Consider the following 17,891-nt stretch of genomic DNA (forward strand, 5'->3'; position numbering starts at 1 on the left):
CTGAGTGATAGCCTCTAGAGAAATAGCTCATCTGGGCAAAAACAGCCCAAGGTCACTTTTTTCTGTATTTCTTTTTCTTTTTTACACATTAAAGTATTAGGTCTTTTTTAAAGATTTCATTTATTCTTTTGACAGAGAGAGAGAGCACAAGCAGGGGGAGCGGCAGGGAGAGGGAGAAGCAGGCTCCCCGCTGAGCAAGGAGCCTGATGTGGGGTTCAATCCCAGGACCCTGGGATCATGACCTGAGCCGAAGGCAGACACTTAACTGACTGAGCCACCCAGGTGCCCCAAAATATTAGTTCCTTCAACTACCTGACGTGATAGAAAGCTCCCAACTATTACCCACTGAGGACAGCCCCCCATCCCCTGGCCACATGGGACACAGACTGGACAACTGGAGGGTTCTATAACCGCCTGAGGGGATGTGAAGGGAGACAGTCAAGCACTGCGCCGGCCTCTCTGACCACCCACATCACCTGGCTTCTTTTCACAAGCACTGACAGCAGCTCTCAGTCTCCCACAAGTGCACTGGGGGCATCTCCCGAAGGTCAAAATGACATGAAGCCTAGAAGTGACCCGCCCAGACCCAGAACGGTGGCTCTGGCATGGAGTGAAAAGGCCTTTGAAAACAAAGGAGTTCTGTGCACCTGGGTTGGCCCACAGGTGAATGGGAAGGAGAGTCAGGTGGCTGGAGGGGACAGCCAGTCTGATTTTTAGGGTGCCTGAGCCCAGCAGGAGGGAAGGCCAGACCTCCCTGCCACACCTCCTCTCCTGCAAAGCGGAAGGTCTGCCAGCATGCATGTCTACGTCAGGTCCCAGGTACCTGGCTTTCTTTCCTGCCCCTCTGCCTCTCACCCTCGGGCCTGGTTTCCTCCATCCACTGACAGAGAACAGCCGCACTTTAGTACCTGACCTCCGAGGTGGTTCCAGAATGCCGTGCTGCGTTCAGCCCCTGGAATCCCCTACTTGTCTTCCTGCCTCTCCTGCTCGCAGCCCTGGGGCAGACCCTATTTCATGCCCCGTAAGCCCCGGGCCCTAGTCGGGCCTAACGGGGAACTGAAGGGACATCGCGCTGGCTGCTCACCCCCGAGGCAGCCCTGGGATGTGTTCCTCTCCGTCTGCACCCCTAACTCCCAGGACTGGCTCTCTCCTTGTCGTCTGTGACCAGGTCCTCTCCTGGTGTTTGCCTGTGACCCCTCGTGAATCCCCCTTAGCTTCTTTCTGTATTTTCTGACTGGCAGTTTCTAGCCCATCCTCTGAGAAACCTTCCCTGACTCACAAAGTGGGGTAGAGCCTAGTTCTGGAGCTCTAGGAGCTCCCCAAATTTCTCCTACCGTGACATTCATCAACCTTTGCCACGAGCACACGTTTCATTGTCAGTCTGTCCTGCTGGACTCTAAGTGCTCTGAGGAGAGGATGCCACTCCTCCCCAGTGCCTAGCCCAGGGCCTCAGCCCCACAAGGCTCCCCTAACAGTTGTGAAGTAAAAGGCAAGAACGAACGAACGTGCCCTGCTCCAAGGTAGCATGGGTTAAGCACGGGGACGATTTCCTTTAGCCAGACTCACGGCCCAGAAGGACGGTTACGCCCCAGAGGCTGGAGGAGCAAGGAAGGTCCTTCCCTGGTCCTGAGTCATATTCCCAGGACCTCACCCCTTCTCTGGTGATTCTTTAGGGCAATGGTTCCAATACCACCATCCACCACCCCGTGCGCCATGCCCCGCCGCCCTCTGACACCCTCCACTCCCAGCCCACCCTGGCTTCGACCTCTGGCCCTGTTGTCCTGTAACCACAGACCCCAAACACAACATTGTGGGCCCAGGCCACATCCGCCAGCCAGCTGCTGCGGCCGAGTACTGCTCTGACTTGACAGACAACTGAGGAGGCCCACTCTGTCTCCCAGACACGGGAGATGCGAGAGGGCAGAGATCACACGGGTTCCATCCTAGGGCTCTGGAGCCAGAGAGAGCCTCGCACTTCCTATTGGGGTGACCTTCCACGGAGCGCGTACTCAGAACCTCAATTCTCTTGCTTGGAACTTGAGCATAACAAACACAGGACGAGGGGGATTGCCATGCTTAACGCAGAGAACGTAAGAAAGCTCCCAGGACACAGCCTGGAATTTGGGCACAGTTCAACAAATGCTTGTGTTCCTGCACTTACCAAGGCCACTGCCCTCCTCTCTGACCGGGACTGAGACTGCTTCAAGCGAACAAAATAGAGCTGTTCGGTGTTGCCCTAGCTGAGACTTCCAACTGTCCCACAATGTCTGTTCTTCGCTTTTTCTTGGCAATAGAACCTCTAATTTTTTAACTGTGTGTGGCTGCCCCAAATGAAACCATGTCTCCTGGCCTCCCTCGCAGGAAGGCGTTGCTGTGTCACGAGGATCTGGCCGGTGGGGTGGAGGTAGACATGCTGTCATGACTTCTAGGAGGGCTGAGGGAGGGAGAGCACGCTCACCTTCCTCCCTGCCACCTTCCTAATGGCTGGTGTAGGGTATGGTTGGAGCCCGAGTGTCCATTTCTGCTACCAGATGGAAGCAAGTGGGACAGGAGGTCAGCCACAAGGCGCTGAGATGAAGTCGAACACACACACCTAGGGCTGCCATCGCTAGAGGACAATGCTGGCCTGGGGCTCCTCCTTGTGGACTTCATTTCCGTAAGAGAGAAATTACCTCATATCGTATTTAAGCCACTGGTTGAGTCTTCTGTGACTCCCAGACACACCTCAGCCTGACTGATTACAGTCCTGGTTCTTCCTGGATAATTATCCTGAGTTCACTGCAGGTCTGCAGAGAGCTTCCAGAGAACAACAGAAGAGAGTGCTCCTACAGCGTCTCTGGAGCTAGACGTAGGGGCCATGTCTCCCAGGGAGCCTGCTGACCATCTTGAAGCAAGCTCCAATGGGTCAGCTGACTCCAGAGGAGAGGGAAGAGACCCCAGTTGACTAAGAATCTACTACACAGCAGTTGTTCTTACAGATTTGACTGGAGCCGATCGGAGACAACATAAACTTGATAAAACAGTAAGGGATCACATTAGCCTTGTAGATTTGACATCTGCTGTGGTTCTTATCTGTCTGGTGACGGTTGGTTTCAGAAAGCAACTTACTCTTTGGTACTCCCGTCGGAGGGTGAATGTGGGCCTTAACCAAATCGAACAGAGGAGTTAGAGAAGATCTAGAACTGGGTCACTCAAAGTGTGCTTACAGACTAGCTGCCCATCCCCACATTGCTTGTTACTAGCCCACAGTGAGATGAGGAGCTTGCGCCAGAACACAGACTGACCGCTTAACGAAGCCCAGTGTTTCCTTCTGCTGACATTTTCCCCCCATCGCGAGATTTCTCGATAAAGGAGTGGTATATATTCTGACATAAGCTCATTACCTCATTTCAGACAGTACTTTAAATAGCACTTCTTTGCCCCGTTATGGGGCTTCAAAAAAATATCGTTTGCCCTACCTCAAACGAAGTGAATCATGATCTCTGAGGAGGGGGCCCAGGCAACTATATTTTAATAAAGCGGATTCTGAGGAATCCCTCTGGTGGAAAACCACTGTATAGAGATAACAGGACGGGGTGGGGGGGTGGGATTCAGGATTGTCTTCTCAGGACCTAAGCAATGTGACCATGTGCACTTGCTTTAAATGTAAGCTCGCTCTGCTGGGCACAACACACTTTTAATAGGTCGATCTTCCTGATCACTGATGTGAGAGAAGTTGGCAAATTGCCGTGGATAAAATCTGAATCCTTCTTTCTAAAGGCTTTTGTTCATATTGTAGTTTTTCTGAAAGCTCTTTCAGTCCTTACTGAATTTATTCTCTCTTGAAACAAACCCAGTTTCTTTAATGCCAGTGTAAAAGAGGAAAAGGGTTTTCCTGCTTTCCTCCATGACAGAGCCCCTGGCACCATCACCACTGTCATCGGACACGCCTCGTTGCAGGGGAGATTTGGTCCCCATGAAAACAGGTCAATGGCTCTAAAATGGCGGGGTCTTCCGTGCCCACCTCCGAGGTGATGGAACCCAATGCTCTTACCTGCAGTCCCCAGGCTCAGCAGCACAGCTACCCAGAAGACCCAGAAGAAAATGAGGATGGCAAAAGTCCATAGTGGTTGGAACAGCAGGAAAGGAGAGTTGCTGATGGCCTTATTTATGACTTGAAAAAGTTCAACTGTCAATTTTATTCTCTTTCTGAGGACAAAAATCAAGCTGAGCAGAACTGCCTGGTGAGAAAGGGGTTAGAATAAATGACTCAAAATAGTGAAGAACTGAGAAGGAAACCTTCATATTTCACTGATATCTCAGCAAACAGCTCTTTATCTACTCACTATTTTTATTATAATTGAACAGAAAAATGTTCAAATCCTAACTGAGCATCTACTATGTGCTGGTCCCTATGAGAGACCCTGCAGCTGGAACAGTGAACAAGACACAGTCCCTGTCCTAAGGGAACTTGAGGTCTGGTCAGAGAGCAAGAGAAAATGCAAATAAGGTCCTCTAGGTTCAGAGAACCATCTTCTGTCCCTTACCTCCTCCCCACAATACCCCCAAAGACTCAGAGAATGCTCAAGGATTGCAAAAGGCAAGCAATGGAACTATAAGGGGAAAGGACAGTGATTATGCCTTAAAGCAACCTTCTGTGCCTTCCTCTCTACTGGTTTTGGCCTCCCTCCATGTAAATTTCATATTAAATTCATCCCAGTCCAGTCACCTGCCATCTCCTCACACCCTTCACAGGCAAGCTTCTGCACAGACTAGTCTCCATCTGCCATCCACACTTTCACACCCTAACCTAGAGCATGGCATGTGAATCTCTGTCCATTCCTCTTTTCTTAAAGCTTTCTCCTCCCTTCACTTCTGTGATCACTCTTTCTTCTGGCTCCCCTCCTACTTCTTCAGTTATTGTTTCTCAGAGTCTTTGGGGGCTATCTCCTATTCCTTTGTGGTCTTAGCATCCTTCCTAGAGGCTGATAACCTTCATTTCAAATAAGAACCTCCAGCCTTGGGGTGCCTCGGTGGCTCAGTTGGTTAAGCATCTGCCTTTGGCTCAGGTCATGGTCTCAGGGTCCTGGGATCAAGCCCTGCATCTGGCTCCCCGCTCAGTGGGGAGTCTGCTTCTCCCTTTTCTTTTGTCCCCTGTCCCCCGGCTCATGCTCTCTCTCTCAAATAAATTTAAAAGAAGAAGAAAGAAGAAAGAGGAAGAAGAGGAAGAAGAGGAGAAGGAGGAAGAGGAGGAAGAAGAGGAGAAGGAGGAAGAGGAAGAAGAAGAGGAAGAGGAAGAAGAAGAAGAAGAACAACAACAACAACAACAACAACAACAACAACCTCCAGCCTCACCCTTCTCTAGGTGCTAGATGAGTAAGTACATCAGTTCCTGGCCAGGCCATGAACATCCTACCATGTCTCAAATTCAACTTGTCGTGAGCCAAATTCATTATCTTCACATAAAAATCTCCTCTTTCTTCTAGATTCCCTACTCCAGTGGCCCTAATTTTTCTGGACTCTTCAAGAATAAGTAAGGTTCCTCTCCTGTGTATTTCCATGTTATCCCAAACTTACCAACTGTAGCACTCGGCATTTTCTACTGCAAATGTTTACTTAGCTGAATTTCTCATTAGGTTAAGCTCCCCAAGAGCAGAGCTAGCCCTGGTGCACAGCACAATCCCAGTCACCTGCGTTCAATTTCCTAGATCTCTCAGTCTCTATTCCCACAATTGATCGCAGCTCAAGTCCTATCCTCAACCATCTGTACCCTAATAACGTCCTCATTAGCCTGTTTTTTTAATTTAATTTAATTTTTTTAAAAGATTTTATTTATTTATTTATTTGACAGAGAGAGATAGCGAGCAGGAACACAAGCAGGGGGAGTGGGAGAGGGAGAAGCAGGCTTCCCGCAGAGCAGGGAGCCTGATGCGGGGCTCGATCCCAGGACCCTGGGATCATGACCTGAGCCGAAGGCAGACGCTTAACGACTGAGCCACCCAGGTGCCCCAGCCTCTGTTTTTAATCCCCTTGGCTCACAACCCCTACTACCCCTTTCCCTCCTCTAACCCACAGCTAAAGGGATCTCTGTAAAGGGTAGAGTCAATGATGTCATTTCCCAGCTCAAAATCCTTCAACAGTTACCTGTGCTTCTGGATAAAGATCAAAGTCATCATGATCCCAGATCAGGACCTTCCTGGCATAGCCCCTCCCCATACCTGCCTCTTAGGCTTCTGCAAGCCAAGAGAACCTCCTACAGATCTTTCTTGTGTCCATGTGACTCCACATGTGTCATTCCTTTAGCCTAAGATACCCTTTCTCTTCCAGCTGGCCTGAGGCATTCCTGGCCCAAAGGATCTCACAGTTTAGTGGAGGAAAGTCGAAGGAAGGTGGGATAAACTAAAACTACTCCCAAAACTGGGAGCAGAGCCTCCTGCCCCAGCTGAACATGCCCAGACACCCCTAAGTTGTAAAGGCTAAGTAGGAATTTCCAACTCTGCATTTTCTACTATCAATAAGAAAGAGGGACCTTTTTTTGGTTTTACTTAAAATTTTCATGAAGCAAAATTATATGATCTTTAGGTAAATAAACTTGGCTTCTAGCTCCTGAGTAGAAAGCTAACACATGCATATTTCAATGCATGTGTGTTTTACAAGTTATATACATGCATACAGTACTCCTCTCACATTCTTAAGTACACTGCAAGGATGTTCATTAGAAGCGTAGAGTCAACTCTAACCTGACCCTCTCCCCAGTCTCAGCAGGGATCAGCATTACCTAATGGGGATGGCGCTGGGGGTGCGAGCGAGGCTGGGCTGGGCAGCAGGGCTGATGCACCATGGGGGTCATGTCTTGACTTCACTCTTCTGGGCTCTAAGCCTCCAGGAGCTGCCCTTCAGCCTGTGCTCCTAAGCTGATGCCCTGAGGTATGTGTTTAATGCCAGTCACCCTCTTTTCTTCATCACAGCTAGTGCTTTTTGTGAAACTATTTAGACAACGTTCATACGCAGCCCCCATCTTCCCAGAACAATGTTTTCAAGTTGATTTGTAAGGTAGCTTCTGGGAACTCAGGAGACAGGACCATATATCCACCCAAGTGTCCTGGTAGCAGACAAGGATTTCCCTGGGAAATCTTCACTAGATGAGACTCTCGGTCTCTGCTGGGCTCCAACATGTAGGGAGGGAGTGGGGGAAGACAAGCGAGATGGGGCTCCCATGTGAGCAAGGAAGAAGGGATGAGGGTTGAAGGAGGGGACCTTTCTTCTGCTTCTATTCCCCTCTTGCTAAGGTTGGTTTCCCCCTCTCTTTTGCTTCTCTGGAGAAGTGGGGGTAAGAAAGGCAGAGTGAGGGAGAAGAGGGGTAGCTGTTAACTCCTCTTTCCCCTTGGATACCAGCACTGGGGACAGAGTGGTGTCTGACTAGAGGACATAATGTGACCTTCCCTGTCTTCCTTCCCTCACCTCGTGCCAGGGTCCTGCGGGAGCCAAGCTGGGCTGGTGGGGAGAAGCAGCAGGTGGGCAGTGGTTTTCTTAGGTGGGGTTACCCTCTTGCCCTATAGCCAGCCCCACTTCCTCAGCCCCAGGTCTCCAGTCAGGGGCATTAGGGGTGGCTCTCTATAGGAATGCCGAGCTTCTGTGGCGGATGCTCCCTAGGGAGGAGAGAAGTCCATGGAATCTTGCAGGAATATTCCCATTTGACAAATGAGGAGACCCAGGCCTAAGGCCAAGTCATTCTGCGAGGTCACATAGTGGGTAGTAGGTCTGAACACCCACCCGAGACCCCAAAGGCTAGAGTCTTTCCCCGTGTACCACGTCATGTGGTTGCTTGCTTTGTAATTCATCTAATCAGGGGGCAGGTGCTATTGGTGTGTTTTGTCTTGCTAACTCTGTTGCCTAGTGCAGGACCCAGTGCATGAGAGGGGCTCAGTAAATGGCAACGAACAATCTAGGGCTCTTGTGAGGACATGCCCGCCCAGCAACCAGCACTTGGCAGGAACTTAGTAAGTAGCGGTGACAAATGTACCATGGGAATGGTGTGGGAGCTGGTTTGCTGCTGCCCTCTGACACAGCCCCTGAACAGTCCTCACAGACACAGGTGAGAACAGCCTCTCTGCCTTCACAGCTTCCCTCGCGCTAACCTTACGCTCAGGGAAGAGAAGTCACCCCTGACTCTGGAGTCTGGGTGGCCATAAAGGTTCAGTGTGTGGAGACAAAGGAAGCCCTATGGAGGGCTCAGGGAGAAGGCAGGCTGTCCCCCCACTCCCTCCCCACTGCCCAACCGCTCCAGCCTCCACCTGGGGCGCAGGGGGTCCCTTCTCCTTCAGCCTCCTCACAGGCCCTGGAGCAGCTGCAGGCCTGGTCCCTGCCCAGGGCAGGACAGATCAGGAACTTTCCTTAGTCATACACTTGCTCCCTGAGATGCACTCCATGTGACGAACACACACCTGAAACCTCACTAGAAAGGAGAAAACGTGGAGACTACCAAATATGGGAATGGAAGGCTCTCCTTAGCCGAGAACTGGTGAGAGGGTCTGCGCTCGCCCGAAGAATTAAAGGGCTTGTGGGAACCCTAGCTGCTGCCCATCCATAAACGGTGAGTAAGCAACACGCCAGCAAGGATGGCCACGGTGGCCTAAAAATCAGCCCAGCCCCCCTCCACGGCCTTGCGATTCTAAGGCTTTTAATGCCCCCTGCGGAGTGACCTGAATGATTTTCCAAGCTCCCTCCTCCCCCAACAACCATATCTGCTGCCTCAACATTCTGTTTGCCGGTTTTCAATGAGGGTGTTCACGGGGAGGCAGTGGGTTCTCTGAACACCAAAATCACCCAGTGGCCCGCGGGTTTGGAAATAAAGGGCTCTCTGTGTTCAAGGGCAGTGGGAGCTGCCACACCCTGGAGGGGGCAGAGCATCCACTGGCTGGGAGGGGGAGGCTCCTCACAAACAGGAAACAGGAACTGTCGTTAAGTCTGCCCCCTACCCCCACTCCTTACAGCGTCCACCTTACTGCCACTTGGGGGTAAAAATGGTTCTACTGTGTTCAAGCAAAATGAATCAGCACAAGTAACAAATCAACCTCTGCGAGCTGGCAGAAATGACCTGGGAAGAAGGTAAGGTCTTTTTTCCTGTTTTTTTTTTTTCTTTTTTTGAAGGTTTTGATTTATTCCTATGTGGGTATTGCAAATAAAAAAGAGAACGCACTAAACATGTATTCATTCACCATACTATGATGTATGCATACTCTGAGGTTAAAAAAAACCCACCCAAATTCTAGTTGTTTTTAGTTACAATCCAATTATTCGGATTTCAGAGTTTTAGCAGGCTACTTGACCTCCCGCTGGAAGGGCGTTTCTTACCGTGATTACTGTAGATAGAACAGCAAACCCCAGCAAACACTTCATATTTTCCCTTTCTGTGTCCAGTTCTATGCTGAGGTCATGGGTATAGTCGTAATACAGCCACCATAAGACGCCACAGACAACTAGAAAGCAAAACACCAGGTCAACTCAGCACAGATGCATGGGTAACTGCCCCCCCTCCAGCACATGGACCACACACGGGGTGGCCTGGCTCGGGCAGTGGGTCCCAAGGGCCTGGGGCTTTATGTGTACCAACCGACCCTCCAGAGGAGCTGGCCAGGGCCAGGATAGCCTCCCCAAGGACTGTCTGGGCCCGCAGTGGCTGCCTGTCTTTGGGAGGCACGGGGAGGGGATTCCAGAACACAGGTGCCTCCTGCCAGCCCAGCCTGCAGACTGGGTATGGATGTGAGCAGGGCGGAAAGTGCACGGGCAGGGCAGTGAGCGGAACACCATTCAAGTCCAAAGTCTAGAACTGCCCGATGAGCTCCACTGGTGCCGACCCCTGCGGGAATGGGAACGTCAGCGTGGCACTCACAAGTCTGGGTGGGTAGCCTGACATTGCACATGCCCTCCGCTTAAGCCCTACCTGCACCTACAACAGCACCACGGTGACTAGAGGAGGGTCACATTGGTCTTTCCTTGTCCTAGGCGGGCAAGGGTCCATCATAAGCTGCTGTGCCCGTCCTCCAGCATGGCATGCTGTGCACCTGTGAGCTGTAGGGCTCTAAGTTGCTGAGGGCAGAGCTGATTATTCAGGGGAATGAAACCCTACAGTCATACCAATTATTAAAAGTTCAAGTATCCCATGCCAGCTGGTAAATAGCTGCTACCTTGAACTTCCTGTGTGCCCCTACCTCTCAGACCCCCTTTCCTGACAACCCCTGGATGGACCCACATTCCGGCCACAAAAGGGGAACCAGTGGGCACAGGGGAGGGTCTTTGGGACCCTGCCCCAGCTCAGGGCCTGAATCGTTTTAGACTGGTGGGAGCCTTTGCATGACAACTGTGGGGACCTACATATCAATGGCTGATGTGAAAGGTCAGAAGACATTCTTTAAAAGCAGGCATTCTTTCCAACAAGCCTTGGAGTCTGTTAATGGTATGGCCACGAGGACTGCTGGAGAGAGCAGCAGAGACCACAGACTGGCATCAACTTGGCGAGTATCTGCAGGACACAAGCAAGTCCCTTTGTCCTCTCTGGCTCTGAGTTTTCTCATATGTGAAACGCTGGGGTTGGATGAGAGACTCTCTGAAGCCTATTTACCTCAAGAATGCCAACTTTTAAGTTCCATACTTAATGGAAATGCTTTTCAGTTAATCAAAAAGAAATCCATCAAGTAGAAATACTTACACAGCAGTCCCGAAATAATCAGTGCGATGAAAATGTGAACCAGGAGGGTGGTGATGAATCGGAAGGTGACCATCATGCCCAAAGACAAGGCTGAAAAATTAAGCAGAACATATAAACCCCAACAGCACTCTCAAGGTGTGAGAGTGATGATGACAATGGCAGGGCTACCATGACTCCCAGAAGAGGGAGGGCTGAGGAGTTCCTTCAGTTTCTAAATATCTTCGACATCTACTAAACAAAAACAACAAGACACATGCAGGGCACTCTCTGAAGCATATACAAGTTCAGTCTGCCACAGTAAGCCAGTTTCTGAAGCCCTAGCATTCTTCTTCAATTAAAAAAAAATTTTTTTTTTGTTAATTAGGTCTTATTCCCAAATACCCAAAATGTTTTTGTTTTGTTTTTTTTTTTTTAAGAATTTATTTATTTGAGAGAGAGAGAGAGACAGCATGAGCAGAGGGAGAGGGAGAAGGACAAGCAGGCTCCCCACTGAGCGCAGAGCCCAATCCCAGATCACGACCTGAACCTAAGTCAGAGGCTTAATTGACTGAGCCACTACAGGTGCCCCCAAAATGTTTTTTTTAAGTCCAAATGAACCATTAAAAAAAATTTTTTTTTTTTTTTACCATACTTAACTCTTTTGACTTCTTATTGAGCTCGTGTATAGTTTTAACTTTAAACGTTCTCAGGTATTCTTATTAAATATGAAAAATCAATGCCTTTATTTTTTTATTTTGATTTTTTAAAGATTTTATTCATTTATTTGACAGAGAGATAGAGAGCACAGATAGGCAGAGCGGCAAGCAGAGGGAGAGGGAGAAGCAGGCTTCCAGCTGAGCAGGGAGCCCGATGTGGGGCTTGATCCCAGGACCCTGGGATCATGACCTGAGCTGAAGGCAGACGCTCAAACGCCCCAATTAATGCCTTTAGAAATGAAAAATTTAAGGTTCTAATGTTTTGGTAAGCTGTATATGTAAAAAATCTGTATATTACTGTCCAGTACTTGGGCTTTTAGGCTTATGAATTTATGTTAAGCATTTCAGTGAATTTATATATACTATTTTACTTTTTCTCTAAACCAGAAATCTTAGGATTCCATATAGATATTTTGGTCTAGTGGTTAAGAATGTGACTTTGGGGATCAGAACACACCCTGGGTTAAGTCTCAGCTCTGCCGCCCACTCTAGTCACCACATGACTTTGGCCAAGTCACTTAACCTAAGCCTCGGTTTCCCCTCCTACAAGTGGTGACAGCATTCTGACGAGGTTTTAATGAGTTAAGAGTAAGCACAAGGCCTGGCACATTGGGTAATAAGAAATCGGGAAGTTGCATAAAGGTGACGAGTTAGGCATCCCCAAGCACTCAGGAATTAGTAACCCTCTGGTAATGAAATTACAGAACACTCAATTTGTAAACTGGTAAAATCATGGCTGACCGAAGAATTCCTTTCAACCAAATGGCTGGGGAGCAGCCACTGCAGAAGGGGGTAGACAGCAGGCCATTACTACTGCCCACAATGGCAGAATGTGTTAATTTGTTCAAAGACAAAGTTGACTCTTAAAGGGGTTCTTCAAGTTGGAGGACAGCAAATAGGAAGTTAAAGGGTCAGGGGTGGGGGTAGCTGCTTCCAGAAACGCCCGGAAGAGGCATGTCCTGGCTCGAGGCCTTGACCTGCCTACAACCCAAAGCAGGCAGTTGGCTCCATCAGGCCATTGCTGTCTGATGCTACTGAACACGATGCACGTGCCTCCTTCCCTCGCTCACCAAGCAACCTTCTGACCTGGCTTGCTCATGCGGAGAGGGCAGTCTGGCCAGAAGACACGCATTTCTGGTTTCCCTGACAGTTGTAATTTTCACTGCCAATTCGCAAACTGGCCAGTTTGTGACTCTGCTTTGCACACCCATGCTTACTCAGAGCTGAGGACTAGGCTCTGGAACATGGCCGCTATATTAAGGCAAACCCACACTCAGTGAGGTCTCTTGGCAGAGAGCCGGCTGGTGTTCCCCTAATTCTATTGTCCCCTCTCCCAGGTGAACCTAAAACATTGAAAATATTTATGAAGAAAATACGTGAAGTTTTATCTTTAAGTCAAGAGGCTAATTTTCACTGTACAACATACGTAAGTGCTAGAAACTTTGGCACAGTCACTGTAAGAAAATTAACTGAAAATTACCTAATGCAAAGATACACAGGCCGAGGATTATGTCTCTTCCCGACATTATTCCACTTAGAATTCGATGGAGGATGTCGACATCATTTATCAAAACAGATGCAAACAAGGAATAGCACTCAGGCGTTTGAGGGATGCATCGGTTAAACAAGGGGAAAGACTTGCTGAAAAGGAAAGAAAAAATGGCAAAGATGTTTATTTAATTACTTGACTTAAAAAAAAAAACATGTTTAAAATTCTCAACAAATAAGAAAACATAAGATCTGCAGTAATAAAAAGAAGTTTAGCATCCTGTTTGCTAAATACACTTTAGAAAGCCAGGCAACTGTGCTCTCTTAAAGTAATCAGCTGCTCTGGCTGGGGAATGACGATGGGGACCCAGGGAAACCAGAAATCTACACTTGGAGAGGGACATTTCTGACTCTCCTGTAGTGACCCTTCCTAGACACAAACTCCAACTCCAGCACAAGAGCTGCATATCTTTAAAGAACGGTTGACACAAGGGGCCGGTTCAGTGGGGAGCTGTGTCAACGAAACCAGCAGCTTTATTCTATCCTCTTTAAGGAGGCGAATAAGGCTTGACAGGCTTGCTCTGAACAGAATGGGTACTGGGGAGTGATGAATGTATGAGTAAAGCTGCGGTTGATAACCGGGAGATGAAAAAGCTGACCTTCTTGGGACCTCTTCCTGAAACATAAAAATGCTCAGCGATGTTCATCCTTTTTTTTTTTTTTAATTTTATTTTATTATGTTATGTTAATCACCACACATTACATCATTAGTTTTGATGTAGTTAGTGTTCCATGATTCATTGTTTGCGTATAACACCCAGTGCTCCATTCAGTACGTGCCCTCTTTAATACCCATCACTGGGCTTACCCATCCCATCCCCCTCCCCTCTTGAACCCGCAGTTTGTTTCTCAGAGTCCATAGTCTCTCATGGTTCGTCTCCCCCTCCGATGTCCCCCCCTTCATTTTTCCCTTCCTACTATCTTTTTTTTTTTTTTTTTTTACATATAATGTACTATTTGTTTCAGAGGTACAGGTCTGTGATTCATCAGTCTTACACAATTCACAGCGCTCACCATAGCACATACCCTCCCCAGTGTCTATCACCCAGCCACCCCATCCCTCCCACCCCCACCACTAAAGCAATCCTCAGTTTGTTTCCTGAGATTAAGAATTCCTCATATCAGGGCGCCTGGGTGGCTCAGTTGGTTAAGCGACTGCCTTCGGCTCAGGTCATGATCCTGGAGTCCCTGGATCGAGTCCCGCATCGGGCTCCCTGCTCGGCAGGGAGCCTGCTTCTCCCTCTGACCCTCCCCCCCTCTCATGTGCTCTCTCTCTCTCATTCTCTCTGTCTCAAATAAATAAATAAAATCTTTGAAAAAAAAAAAAAAAGAATTCCTCATATCAGTGAGATCATATGATACTTGTCTTTCTCTGATTGACTTATTTCACTTAGCATAATACCCTCTAGTTCCATCCACGTCGTTGCAAATGGCAAGATTTTGGGGTTTTTTTGATGGTTGCATAATATCCCATTATATATATATACTAAATCTTCTTTAAGGGATGTTCATCCTAATGACTCTTAATGAGGCCACAAGCACCTTCACAGGCTCCTGCCTTTCTTTCCTTCCTTGGGTCCCCACAGTGAAAATTATCCCAACCCAAGAAGTGCCAAATTATCTGAAAAATTGCTAAAAACCAAGTACTTTTTGAAATGTGTGAAGATGAAACATGAGAGAACCCAAATGCAAACAGTATTATATTGTCATGAAGAAAGAAATGGCTTCTGAACGTTCAGTGAACACAACGTAGAACATATGGAAGAATCTTTCTCAGGAAGTCACAACATTACAGAAATAGTTCCTGAGTCACTGAATAGTGATTCAAGAGGAGGGTCATACAAATAAGCAGCTTTTCCCTAATTAAAAAATTTGAAGGCGTAATACATTCTCATGGCTCAAATTCCAAAAGGTACAATAGAATAAATAAATAGTGAGAAATGGCTGTTTTTTTCTCTTTGAGGAAAAGCACATTTCTTCTCAGGCAGCCATTGTTTTTGTTTCTAGTATATCATTCTGTTTTTTCTCTTCTTTATTTAAGATTTACTTATTTTAGAGAGACAGCGTGCATGGGTGAGTGAGCAAGGGAAAGGGTGGGGTGGGGAGAGGGGGGAAAAGAGAGAGAGAGGGGAAGAATCCTGAAGCAGACTCGCCACTGAGCATGAAGCCCAACACAGGGCTCGATCCCAGGACCCCGAGATCATGATCTGAGACGAAATCAAGAGTTGGCCGCATAACTGAGCCACCCAGAAGCCCCTATTTTTCTTTAAGTAAACTCTATGCCCAATGTGGGGCTCAAACTCACAACCTGAGATCAAGAGTCACATGCTCTACCTACTGAGCCAGCCAGGTGCCCCTCTATATATCATTCGAGAGACTTTTTAAAACATATGTGAATGTAATAGGAAATTTAAATGGAAGTTCACAGCTGAAGCTCAAAGATAATAGAAATTATACTCCAAAATGAGATGTTAGACCCCATCGTACTGGGCTTGCCAAAAAAAAAAAAAAAAAGCGTTAGAAAACTGGTTATTCTTAAACCCCTCACCCACACTGAGAGTGTAAAAGGGTTGGGAGTTGGAGATTACAAGAACATTTTAGAAAATAAACTTCTAATTTTGGAGTAATTTTCAAGTTACAGAAAACTTGCAAAGATGCTACGGAGTGTTCCTATGTATACCTCAATCACCTTCCCCTAACATCGTACATAACATAACCACAGTACATTTGTGAAAATTAAGAAATTAACATTGTTACTATCCTATTAACTAAACTACAGTCTTTACTTGGATTTTACCACTTTTCATTAATGTCCTTTATTTTCTCTTCCAGAATACAATCCAGGATGCCATGTTGCATTTAGTTGTCATGTGTCCTTTGGTCTATGACGATTTCTTAGGTTTTCTTTGTTTCCCATGACCTTGACACTTTTGAAGATTCATGGTCAGGTATTCGGTAAATTGTCCCTCAGGTTTTCTCCCTCAGGGTCTGGAGAAGAACACCACAGAGATGAAGTGCTCTTTCCATAGAATCATATTGGGGAACATGACAGCAACATGACATCACTGGTGAAGTTAATCTTGATCACTTGGTTAAGGTGGTTGGCATCTGTTAGGTTTCTCCACTGTCATGTTACTATTTTTCTAGATTCTTTGGGAGTGAGTCACTGAGCCCAGCCCACCCTTAAGCGGAGGGAAATTAAGCGGGAAGTATCTACATACATTATTTGGGATTCTTCTGTAAAGATTTATCCCTCTGTGCCCTCCCCCCATTTATTTATTTAATCATGGATATTTATTCTTTAGGTTATAATCTAGTATGATCGCTATTTATTCTGTTGCTCAAATCATTCCAGCTTTGGCCACTAGGAGGTCTTTCAGGCCGGCCCCTGGGTAATTTTGAGCACATCCTCACTTTCTGGTTCTGCAAGATTATGCCACCCTTATGTTGTATTTTCCTTATCCAAGTCCTAAAATCAGTCATTTCTCCAAGGAGCCCTTGGAAAATGGTATTTAGAAACCAATATCTGGGTACTAGGTATGCTCATTCCTACTGGGGTGTCACTGATCCTAGGTCCTCTTATAATCAACCCTAGTATGTACTGTCAGAATGCTAACTAGTACCCCTGTGAGAAACAAACTTACCTACTAGAGCATGGTGCCTATGTACAGTTATTTTTGTCTTTAGTTCACAGTATTTAGTCATAAAACTGTTTTCCAAAGTTACATCATAGGTCAGTTCCTTTTCTCTCTTCCCCCTTCAGCGAGGTTATGTCATATATTTGTATTAAGTTAAATTCATTTGTCATAGTCTACATTCTTGATACTTCAGTTGATTTTATTTTTTATTTGGATACAGTAAAGTTGACTCTGTACAGGTATTGATAAGTACAATGGATCATGTAAAAGAGCAATTCTAAAGAGTTTTTCATTTGTTTGTTTTGTTTTTGTTTTTTTGAGAGAGAAGAATGTTCATGTGAATCCATTCTTGTCCCCCAAGGGAGAGAGGGTGAGAGATACCACTCCTAAGTCAGATGAGAAGTGTTTCCTAGAAAATTCAGAGGGCTTAGATGACCTCATGGGTTAAGGTTTGAGCCCTGAGAAGTGGAGGCTAGTGTCCTTGGTGTCTAAGACAGCTTCATGGAAAACTGTGGGGCCCTTAGTAGAAAGAAGCTGGAGGTGGCTGTTTAATGTCCCAGGACCAGGGAAGACTTAGCAAATGACCATACAGGGCAGAGATGCATTTGACCACGTGAAGAACACTGCAGCTGAGACCGCCAGAGTGATGGGAAGTCTCCAAAGAACCCAAAATGTGTCCATGGGAGAAAGCTGGCTGGAACATCTCCCAAACCCAGAAAACTGGTACTAGTATCAGTCCAATAAAAATGCTCCTATTCCCTCTTATGCCTCTTCACTTTTGCTGTGCCAACCCTGAGAGTCAGAAGCCTGTTTTAGTAGACTGTGAGAGGAAAGAGGTGAGGAGGAGGAGGAGAGAGAGGACTGCAGCCCCCTTCCCTGACCAAAGCCTTCCCATCCGCTCCTGGCCCAAAAGGGGAGAGGGAGAAGTTTCAACTGTCAGTCAAGTCTGAAGTCTATCATATTGGGCTGAACATTTTAATTACTGAATGGAAAGTATCTCTTACCATTTAAAGTGACTGAGTAATTATTACTTAAAAGTAACCACAGCAGTCTTGGGAACTGTGTTTTCATTCAGGGACAGAGAAAAAACTAGTCCCACTGAATAAACTTAAAGAGACAGAAAGAAAGTAGAAAACAGAGAAAGAGAAATTAGGAAAACAATCTCATTTACAACTCCATCAAAAAGAATACCTAGAAATTAACTTAACCAAGGAGGTGAAAAACCTAATCTTTGAAAACTATAAAATACTGATGAAAGGAATTGAGGCCAACAGAAATGGAAAGATATCCCATGCTCATGGACTGGAAAAATATTGCTAAAAT

At 46.9% G+C, this 17,891-nt stretch overlaps 1 protein-coding gene across 1 annotated transcript in view; it reads right to left on the bottom strand.

Moving 5' to 3' along the window:
• Window positions 1-17,891, bottom strand: part of SLC44A3 (solute carrier family 44 member 3) — a 99,529-nt gene that overhangs the window by 57,578 nt on the left and 24,060 nt on the right. The window contains exons 6-9 of the mRNA XM_032423217.1: window positions 12,863-13,023; window positions 10,688-10,777; window positions 9,334-9,458; window positions 4,034-4,220 (exon numbers count right to left, since the gene is read on the bottom strand). Coding sequence (XP_032279108.1) covers window positions 4,034-4,220; window positions 9,334-9,458; window positions 10,688-10,777; window positions 12,863-13,023 — 563 coding nt within the window. The remainder of the gene's footprint in view (window positions 1-4,033; window positions 4,221-9,333; window positions 9,459-10,687; window positions 10,778-12,862; window positions 13,024-17,891) is intronic.

Source organism: Phoca vitulina, unplaced genomic scaffold (assembly GCF_004348235.1).
Source record: "Phoca vitulina isolate PV1807 unplaced genomic scaffold, GSC_HSeal_1.0 scaffold2, whole genome shotgun sequence".
In the NCBI taxonomy this organism is placed as follows: Eukaryota; Metazoa; Chordata; class Mammalia; order Carnivora; family Phocidae; genus Phoca; species Phoca vitulina.